This window comes from Carassius auratus, unplaced genomic scaffold, assembly GCF_003368295.1.
Source record: "Carassius auratus strain Wakin unplaced genomic scaffold, ASM336829v1 scaf_tig00001753, whole genome shotgun sequence".
Taxonomy (NCBI): Eukaryota; Metazoa; Chordata; class Actinopteri; order Cypriniformes; family Cyprinidae; genus Carassius; species Carassius auratus.
In genome coordinates, this window is record NW_020523394.1 from 885,701 (window position 1) to 896,304 (window position 10,604).

Sequence of the window (10,604 nt, forward strand, 5' to 3'; positions counted from 1 at the left end):
TGCTCTGGGCTTCCACCTTCATCAAGTCATCTCCTCCTCCATGGTTCTTCCCTCCATCTGCTCTCCTTTTTTGGTTTGCTATTCCAGCTGCTCCGCCATGGTGGTTTCCAACCCTGACTGCTCCACTTTGGTACCCTGCTCCAGTCCTGTCCCCTTCCTCTGTTACTCCTCCTAGACCTGGCCCTCCATCCTTCCCCTGGTCTGCCTCTGTTTCACCAACCTCTGTCACATAAGGCATGTGTTTGTGTCCATGGACCACTATTCTGATATTCTTTTGTCCTGTTTCGCCTGTGTTCAGTTCCAGTGTGTTTAGTTCCTGTTTCCTTTGTTGCCATAGTTATTCATTGTTTAACTGATTAGAGGCTCTTCCGTCTCACTTTACCACTGTGTATTTAACCCCTCTCAGTTTCTTCAGTTCTGTGCCCGGTATTGGTTGTGCACAGCATGCTGTTTCTCTTGTGTTTTAACTTATTGGATTACCTGAGTTTGCTTTGTTTAATAGTAATGTTGTCGCATTTAATGTCCAATGGAGATGAACATAGGTGACGTTAGAAATTAATAGCATAGTTTATTAATAAATGCATTTTTTTTTTTACTCTAAAGGCTGTTCTTTATGTGCATTTTGTCTGTCTACAGAATATTCTTGAGGTTTCTCACATCTTTATGTAACCGTTGCAATGCCTCATGTTTCCTCCCAGACTCATGCTCTGCTCTCACAGACAGATGCGGTTACCAGGCAACCACTCTTGAAACTTTTTTAGTATGAGGCTGGAGTGGGTGGTCGCTGCTCAATGTGATGATGAGCTGCTCTCCCATTGGCCACAACTCCCTGACCAGTGACACGATTGGACGAGAGTACGTCACTCGGCATCTGTGTTTCCCTCTCAGTGATATGCTTTGGAGGAGGAGTCTATGCAGCAGAATAGACAGAATTGTACCCCTCCCTCATTCTTTTGCACAAACATCACTATGCCTACGCGCCTTCCAGCTGTCCTGTGTTTACCTCTGATATCAGGAAAACCCAACAGGAATGAATTGACCGGTAGAGTCCGCCGGGTGTAGATGCATCCAAACTGAGGCAAGACATTCAGTTTTTTCTTCAGCATTTTTTGTGGAGTTTATATTCTGTAGAGTGTCAGCCTCTTCGTGTGGACTTACCGCTCATAAATCCCATGACGCTTTGCAGCAGACCTTCATGCTAATGGATGAGAAAAAATGGATGGGTGTCATCCATCAAACAAACACAAACCTTCACAGACACCTTTTGTACAAAGCAACACAGCAATGGATCTGAATGAATATATCAGCATCTGAACACAACGATGTGACTGAAGGTAAAAGAGTGTTTTTGTAAGTATGCCTTGTCTTCCATTTGAATTGTTTCATGCTTTTTATGATGTTTACATGCATAAATGTGCTTTGTGATCTTCTTTAATGGCCATTTAGTGCTTTTGGACCAGATGGAGATGTTTGTGTATATGTGTGACAGATCTAGGATCCCCCCACAGCGATAATCGAATGTTTATGTAGATATAGAACAAGATTAGATCCACTCATCTCTAATCTAGGAACCCAAAACAGATCTGGACTTTTCTGCTGGCACTCATGTGACATGCATGCTTAAATATCAGTGTCTGGAATCATTCCAACAGAGGAGAGAATCTCTCTGGCAGACATCAAAACACCAGTAGCATGTTGTAACCCTTCCTCTCACATTTTAACGCTCATCATCATGAGACTCCGCCTCTTTGCAGGATTGGTAGAGCTGCAGACCTGCTCTTGGTTCCGTCCCAGAATGCTGAGCCCAGTTCTCTGTTCAGATCTCGCAGCTTTGGAGCCAGAGTACACAGAGGGTAACACACACACACACACACACAATCGTACGCTACAAAATCTCACAGTAGCTACACTGTCAGTCAAAGGTTTTTACACACTTAATTGAATTTGTTTCATGTAAGGCTTTCTTGAAATGCTTGAAATTAGTTTTTTATACAATAATAAACATCTTTATATGAAGCAGTCAACAATGTGGGAACTACTTCAATACTGTTTACATGCATCCCATGATGCACCTCGTGACGTTTTGTGAAGTGTTCAGCAGTGTTACTTTAATATCAGATACAATTATAGTTTTTAATCATTTGAATCATTATATTTTAATTCACTTTTATTTTTATTTTTTAAAAAAATTGTGATTTTGTTGTTTTGGTCATTTTTGTTATGATTTATTTTTATCTCAGTTTTGTTATTAGTAATTTTAGTACATCAGTTTAAACTAAATTAAAATGAGAAATTATTTTTAATTAACAATTTATTTATTTATTTATTTATTATGTATTTGTTTCAGTTAAACTAAAATAACCATGGTGTAAGAATAAGATAAAGAAAGTCAAATGATCATTCTGATTCAACAATTTGATTAATGCCTAATTTCCATATTTTCATTTGTGCTAATTCATAGTTTTGATGTTTCCCATTATTTAAAAATGTGAAAATTAGTCATAATAAAAAATAAATAAAAAATTAAATGTCCAAACTTTTGACTAGTGATGGAACTGGACAGAGACACCTTTTGACCTTTGTATTTGTGTTCACAAACAAAGTGAACGTGCACAGCTTGGCATTTTTTGTTTACTTTGGCAAAGCAGTGTTTGACCGAGGCCCATCTGATCTCCAACAATAAATAGAGGCCTAAGCAAGTTTTTGGCAAAACCAAAAGTTAAATCTTTTTCTTTTTCAATCTTGTGTGTGATCCAGCGGATGTCATCTCTACGGTGGAGTTCAACCAGACTGGAGACTTCTTGGCTACGGGAGATAAGGGTGGGAGGGTTGTCATCTTTCAGAGAGAACCACAGGTCAGTCATCTCTCACAAACACATTTTTTATGTTTCCCTTTTTCACAAACTTCCTATTGAAACAGGAAGCTAAATGGGTCAAACTGAAGCATTTTTGGCTTACTCTCTTTCTTTTTTCAGTCAGTAACATTCAGTTTACATCACAGTAACATCTTGGCCCAATACATGTTTAATGTGCATATCTTGTTTACGCTAATTCGGTGAACTTTTTGCATTCAGATGATCTGTAAGTGGGCAAAACCACAATGCTATGATTTAGATTCATGCATGGGGCCTTTAATAACAATTAAATTATTTATATATTTGAATTTTATGTTATTTACATTTTACTATATACATTATATTTATTATAATAAAGATTGTTTTAATATTACAATATTTACTCAAATATCTTAATAAAGGAAGTAAGCAGCAGAATTAAGATAATAATAAATAATTAACCCTGTTGACAGACTGTACAGATGCTTTTTCCGCTGTTATTAACATTGTAAATCTAGCAAAGTTTTAGAAGAATTAATTCATTCATGAAAAAAGTTACTACTTTCCGTTGTCTTATCTCCTTACCTCTCTCTTTTAGGGCGAATATAATGTTTATAGTACATTTCAGAGTCATGAGCCTGAGTTTGATTACCTGAAAAGTTTGGAGATTGAGGAAAAAATCAATAAGATTCGCTGGCTGCCTCCACATAACCCCGCCCACTTCCTCCTCACAACCAATGGTAAGAGCTGAAACGCTTGCTAACATCCTCGTGCATACGCTTGCAACTTTATATAACACAATGCCAAAACAACACAGTGCTGTGTCTTTAAGAATGTCATAATTTCTTGTCAGATAAGACCGTAAAGCTGTGGAAGGTGAGTGAGAGAGACAAGCGAGCAGAAGGCTATAATCTGATAGACGAGAAGGGCAGACTGAAGGACCTCTCAACAATCACCACTCTTCAGGTGTGCAGCATTTCTCCTTCGGTTTGCTCTTGTTTCTTCTTCTTGCATGATGTGAGTTTCTGCACTGTCTAGGTCCCTGTCCTGCGGCCGATGGATCTCTTGGTGGAGGCGTCCCCGCGGCGTGTTTTTGCTAACGCACATGCATATCACATCAACTCCATCAGCGTCAACAGTGACTGTGAAACATACCTGTCTGCCGACGACCTGAGAATTAACCTGTGGCATCTCAACATCACTGACCGCAGCTTCAGTATCCTCATGCGTTTTACTGTAAGATAGAATTACACAGAGACATATGGGGGTTTGTAATTATGCCATTTAAAGGTGCAGAAAGCAAATTCTGAGAACTGGAATTTGAAATCAAAAAGAATCACACCCCTATCTTTCCTTTCATGAATTTACGAACATGCTATTCAACACAGGCACCTCCCACATCACCACTGGCCACGCCCCTTACTGGTGATTGGCTACAAGTCCGATCCACTTTCAACATCATTTCTCAGAAATCCCTTACTGCACCTTTAAGCAAAAATAGATTTTGAAAATGTAATACTAGAGTGTTTTGGGTGGCTATCATAGCATTGCTATACAGTTGCTAAGTGCTTTTAGTGGCTTTTAACATGTAAGGCAGCAGACAATATCTTTTCAGAAGGAATACAGAAGAAAACATTTCGCTAAGAGAGTGAAAACTATAATGATTGCTATATAGATGCCTCATTAGCATCTGTTGCTATCTGTTTCTTGCTACGCTAACACATACATGACAAAGCTAACACAACATTAAAAAGTTACCATAGTTTAAAAAAGAAAGTGTTATATTGAGTTAATACATATAAAAACACACACCAACACATTCCTACCTGTGAAAGGTTATCCAATTTCTTCTCAGTTTATATCCAGGTGTTTTTTTTTACAACCAGAGGCTGTGCAATGTTGAGGCTTTATGGAAAACTCATACATTTTTACCATGAGTGACAACATGTTGACCAATGCATCAATGGAGCAGTTGAATGTAGAATCTATGTATAGATATCTATGACTATATTATAAACCAATGGATGATAAGGTTCTGTTTATTTTAAGCACACTCTGCAGTTTTTTAGTCTGTTGCTTTAAATGCGGGAGCTCTGATTGGCTTTGAATGTTTTTATCATTCATCAACTGGAAAAAAAATAATTATGTTTCTGATTCTAACAATATTGTTGCTTTGTGTGATAATCATAATACAGTAGTGTGGATCTCTATTCTCAAAGAATTAGAATGATTATTAAAACTTTATAGTAGTGATTGTTATTGTTATAGTTATCATTCTTGGTGTGAACAGGCCTTAATCATGGAAGCCTCTATCTACCACTGAATTAGAAATAAAACATGGTAATTGCACATTTTTATCTCACAGTTCTGATTTTTTTTTTCTCGCAATTGCAATATTATTTAACTAAGTTATTTTTTTTTTCACTGCTACACAGTTTCAAGATAAAGTCAGAGTTGCGTGACATCAACTCGTAATTGGAAGTAGTAAATTCAGAATTGTGAGGAAAAAAAAGTTGCAAAAACCATTGTTTTTTCAGTGGTTTTCAGAAACAGTAAAAGGCTGTAAAATTCAAATAGATTCTGATTGTCTGTCAATGGTTTGACCATTTATCAGCTGGAAAAAAATCGCTCTGAAAAAGATTATTAAGATATAGTTTCTCAATTAGTGGTGATATAAAATCTCAGTGTTGCGTTTCCTCAGTGAATTTCTCTCAGATATCGTGGATTTGAAGCCAGAAAACATGGAGAACCTCAGTGAGGTGATCACGGTGGCTGAGTTTCACCCTCACCACTGCCACCTGCTGGCCTTCAGCAGCAGCACAGGAGCCACGCGCCTCTGTGACATGAGAGCGCGCGCACTCTGTGACCAGCACGCCAAGCGTGAGCCGCGCATGCGCATGCAATACAAGATGATACTGCCAAGCAGGACATTTTCCTGGATGAACATACTCTGATTGTCTTGAAACAGCATTCCTGTCAACCATACCCATTAACTACTCCTGAAATCAGAGTGTTGTTCCAAGACTTACAAGGATGTTGATTCAGGAACATATCCACTAAAACACCCACAGTACAAGTGTTATCAAAAGTCTGGGTTTTTAGGTTAAATAAAATGAATGTTAAATAACTAAAACTTTCAGATTTGAAACCCATTGTCATTTAATGTAAGGTGGTTTACTTCTTTTAGTGTCAATATCTTAACACCTTATATGAAATCAAATGTTTTTATATTGTAATGTCATGTGTGTATGTGTAATCTCCATTAGTGTTTGAAGAGGCAGTGGATCCATCCCGCCGATCGTTCTTCTCAGAGATCGTTTCCTCGGTGTCAGATGTGAAGTTCAGTCACAGCGGCCGCTACCTGCTCACGAGAGATTACCTCACCGTTAAAGTCTGGGACCTCAACATGGAAAATAAACCAGTGGAAACATACCAGGTGTCTCACCGACTCACTCATTCACTCACACATTCACACAAGCTGAGGCCTCACAATGTTCTCAGTCCGTATGAAGCTGGTCTGGCCTCAATATAAAACAAAAAGGGAAAAAAAGTGCCATGACATACTGCGTTTCTTGGACATCCACCATGGTAGTACCATGGTATTACCAGTGTTTTTTTAAATTATGAGACTCCTTCCTGTAAAAACAGAAATATGTGTAATATTATGAAGAGGAAATGATGTTTGCAAAATTAAATTTGTTTATTGCACTAAAGAGAAAATAAAACATTAAAATAAGTGGAAAAATATTTACTTTAAAGCCTCTGCCATACACACACACACAGTGGGATGTCCCCACTGTGAAAAGTGGGGACATCCCATAGACGTAATGGTTTTTATACTGTACAAACTGTATATTCTATCGCCTTTCACCAACCCTACCCCTCACAGGAAACTTTGTGCATTTTTACTTTCACAAAAAAAACCAATTCTGTATGATTTATGAGCATTTTGAAAAATGGGGACATATGTCCTCATAAGTCACCCTCTCCTTGTAATACCTGTGTCATACCCATGTCATTATACAGAGTTGTGTCCTGATATCTCACAAAAACATGCCCACACATACAAACACATACAATTTAAAAGTTAAATATTAAAAATAAGTTATACCAATATTGCTATAGTTAAAGCTAAAACTAAACTAAAAAAAATAATATTTAAAAAAATATTAAATAAATATAAAAAATAGCTGTTGTTATTTGAAATGAATTTAAAAGAAAAGTCAATCTAAATATTAAATGAAAAACTAACAGAAATAAAATAAATTTAAGTATTAAAATTACTGAAACTAAAATTAAAATAAAATTAACGCTAAATAGAAATAATTATAACAATACAATTACTAAAATAAAAATGACAAAAATTAGCTAAAAACTAGAAAATGAAATTTTATTAAAATATTAAATACTATAATCCTATATAACTGATACTAAAATACAGCCATATGCACATTATATAATGTAAAATTAAGTAGGAATACAATAGATTTTGGTAATTTTCCTACATTAATATTATTATTGTTGTATTTTATTGTTACTAGTGATTATATTTCAGATTTTTCTCTATTTTGGAGTAAAATAATCTTAAAATAACTATAATTACCCAGGTCTTAAAGCATTTGAAACCTGGTAATTGCTGTTTAATATATATTATAAATTTTTCGGGGCCCCTTGGAGGGCCATATAAATAAATCAAAAAACATTTCAGGCAATAGTGAGGGCAGCAACATTACATTTCTTTGAAAAAAAAAAAACAAACATTAAAAAACCTTTCATTCTCTGTTGGCAAACAGGAAAATTAGAGGTTTTACAGCTACAAGCAACACTTATGTTATATGGTTATATATATAAAGAAGCTTGAATGCATGTATCATGTACTAAACGAGACTAACCTTAACTCGAATGTTTTTGTACAGCATTCTCTGGCTCTTTCTGTCTCATGCTTGCTTGTGTTTTAGGTCCACGACTACTTGCGAACCAAATTGTGCTCTTTGTATGAAAGCGATTGTATTTTTGACAAGTTTGAATGTGCCTGGAACGGAACGGACAGGTGAGGCCAATAACCCTCAAAACATCACCTTTGACCTGTGAAATATAACCCTCTCAATCCATCTCTTCTTCCTCTGCAGCGTGATCATGACAGGTGCTTACAACAACTACTTCCGAATGTTTGACCGGGCGAGTCTGCGCGACGTGACTCTGGAGGCCAGTCGGGAGGTGTGCAAGCGGCGGGCCGTCCTGCAGCCGCGGCGGGTGTGCGTGGGCCAGAAACGAAAAGAGACGGACGTCAGCGTGGACAGTCTGGACTTCAGGAAGAAAATCCTCCATACCGCCTGGCATCCCAAAGAAAACATCATCGCCATCGCAGCCAGCAACAACCTCTACATTTTTCAGGACAGACTGACGCCCAACGGACATCACAACACGCCGGAAATACAGAGTGCGCCTCCCAAATAGAAGACGCAGCCAAATCTGACGACCTTCAGTATGGTGCAACACATGCTAAAAATCAGTTCATTTCTTGCCCTTTACGATCACATTTCTGATCTGGATTCAGTGTCGCCAGCATCAGAACAATCTCAAGAACTATTATGAACATATATAACCTCGAAAACTGAGTAATACAAACTATAACTGTGGTCCTGAATGAGAATGTATCGCTCAGATTCAGTGCTATCGCATGGCATGCAGTATGAAAACTTGAGTTAGATAATGTTCAGCTACTCGGACACGTGATTTAGATCGCACATGCATGTTTACAAAGCCGTCTGCTCACAAACAGGGCTTATTTAACAATGATGATTGTAAACGAATCGGAGCCTTTACGATGATTTATAATGCTCTGCAGTGCTTGTTGAATTAATGTCCGTTCTTCTCAGGCTTTAGTTTTCTTTGGTTTGACAAAGTGCTCAGGGACTTTCTAAGGCCTCTTCTTATGTTCGGTGGCAAAATGCACCAAAACGAAATCCAGAACAAGCAGAGGACAGGATGCGGGAATTATGGAGGTCTGCTGAGAGACATTGCTGGAAGAAAAAACAGCATGTGCAGGGATCAGTTTCAATGCTGAGTCATCACTTCCCCCCACCTCAATGTGTAAAGAACATTCCCAATTCAACGCTTCTGACCACGTAATTACAGGCGCTTGCTAGCTTGTGCACTGGTTTAATGATTTCATAGTGTGTTAAAGAAATAGCTCTGCCAGAAATGAAAAACAATCTCCCACCCTCATGTCGTTCCAAATCTATTTGAGTTTCTTCCTTATTGTGAAAAAAAAAAAAAAGATAAATTTAGCGGAATGTTCAAGATGCTCTTTTCCACACAATGAAAACATACAGTAGCTCTTCAGTATATAACAGTTATTTGACAGGCAAGGAGTAATGTAGTCTGCCGCTGATGACGTCAAACGTTAGGCTACGATGTAGTCAAAAATAGAAACGTTTTTCCATTGTGTTTTTTAAAAGTTTCACGTATACACAACGTTTTCAAAATGATTTGCGTTCACACATATCTGCGAAAACGGCAAAAAGTGTTGTATTACGTATGCTAGGCCAGTAGTTGGCGCTGATCACCTTGTTAGTAAACAGTTCCTGTAGGGAAGTGATGATTATATGATGTATATGATGGTTTTAATATTGGTGAAGTAAATAGACACTTTGCTGAAGAAGCGTTAGCAAACTCTTGAGCAGCAACAACGCCATTGTTGTGAATGTTTGTTCGCACTTGCCTTTAAAATAGATACTTAGCATGTCTACATACTGAACACGTATTACGCACGTGCATAACGTCACCGCTTTCAAATAATCCCGTATTGGGTGTTTACATGGAAACGATAACAGTGGCGATTTCAAAAACGTGCACTTTGAAACCCGTTTTTAAAAATATGCGTTTTCAGTCTCCAAAATGCCGTTGTTGTGTAAACAGGCAAAATGCATAAAAAAGTAAAAATGTTGTCGTGTAAACAGCCCCAAATATGTTAAAGTGTTAATGAAATTTAAATGCTATAGTGGAAGGAGAAAATTTTTGCGATGAAATTGAAGTAGCGACGGATGTACATTTGAGTGAAACGGATTATTGAACAACCAATCAAATTACAGGGAGGGACTTGGTTCTGTGCACTTGAATGGAGGCAGATCTGAAAGAGATCTTGTAGTTGGTTGTAAAAAAAAAAGGGGGGTGGGGTTTATGCAGATGAAGTGACTGGAGAAGTTTGGCGTAAAGTCTGCACTTTACTGTAAGATTGAGCTATTTTAAGAATTATTAGGTCTATTTAGAACTATTATTCAAATCAAAATGTCATCAAAAATGTAAATTCTCCGTGAAAATTTGACATATTTCCTAAATCTGTGTTAATAATTGTATTTCTCCTCACTCTACGCAACTACAATATTTTCTAATGGATCTACCTACAAAAAAAGTTATTCAAATTTGCTGGTGTACAGCCTAACCATCTCAGGTTAATTTAGTCAAAATATTTTAATTTAATAAGACATTACTGGAGCTTGATAACCCCAACTTCTCCTTTTGAGCAGCATGAGGGTGAGGTTCGACAGAAATCCTTTAATCTTCACCCACTTCCCCTGTCTGAACTATTTCCAGCATGATGCCTGGTTGGTATCTTTTGATCTGCATATTACAGAACTAATGTCGACAAGAGTGCGCTCACAGTGAATGTGTTCTTATCCTGAAATGGGTTCAAATACAAACGAAAACCTGAACTGAACCTGCACTATTTCGGTTGTCCTGGCATGACATCAGTGAAATGCTGCTGTG

General features: G+C 37.5%; 1 protein-coding gene across 1 annotated transcript; it reads left to right on the plus strand.

Moving 5' to 3' along the window:
- Positions 1-881: 881 nt before the first annotated feature.
- Positions 882-10,486, plus strand: LOC113069584 (serine/threonine-protein phosphatase 2A 55 kDa regulatory subunit B beta isoform). Its single transcript, XM_026242754.1, has 10 exons — positions 882-1,350; positions 1,755-1,853; positions 2,758-2,855; positions 3,433-3,574; positions 3,688-3,800; positions 3,873-4,050; positions 5,550-5,714; positions 6,101-6,270; positions 7,793-7,884; positions 7,964-10,486. Exons 2-10 carry the CDS (start codon positions 1,796-1,798, stop codon positions 8,289-8,291), a joined length of 1,344 nt encoding a protein of 447 aa, XP_026098539.1. The 5' UTR covers positions 882-1,350; positions 1,755-1,795; the 3' UTR covers positions 8,292-10,486.
- Positions 10,487-10,604: the final 118 nt, after the last annotated feature.

What these genes read in the sequence shown, in the direction of transcription:
- LOC113069584 (XM_026242754.1), top strand. Translation starts at nt 1,796, where the DNA reads ATGCTGAGCCCAGTTCTCTGTTCAGATCTCGCAGCTTTGGAGCCAGAG. An exon ending in CTTCCTCCTCACAACCAATG is followed by an intron (nt 3,575 to 3,687) that starts GTAAGAGCTGAA and finishes ATTTCTTGTCAG; the next exon opens with ATAAGACCGTAAAGCTGTGG. An exon ending in CAACAATCACCACTCTTCAG is followed by an intron (nt 3,801 to 3,872) that starts GTGTGCAGCATT and finishes TGCACTGTCTAG; the next exon opens with GTCCCTGTCCTGCGGCCGAT.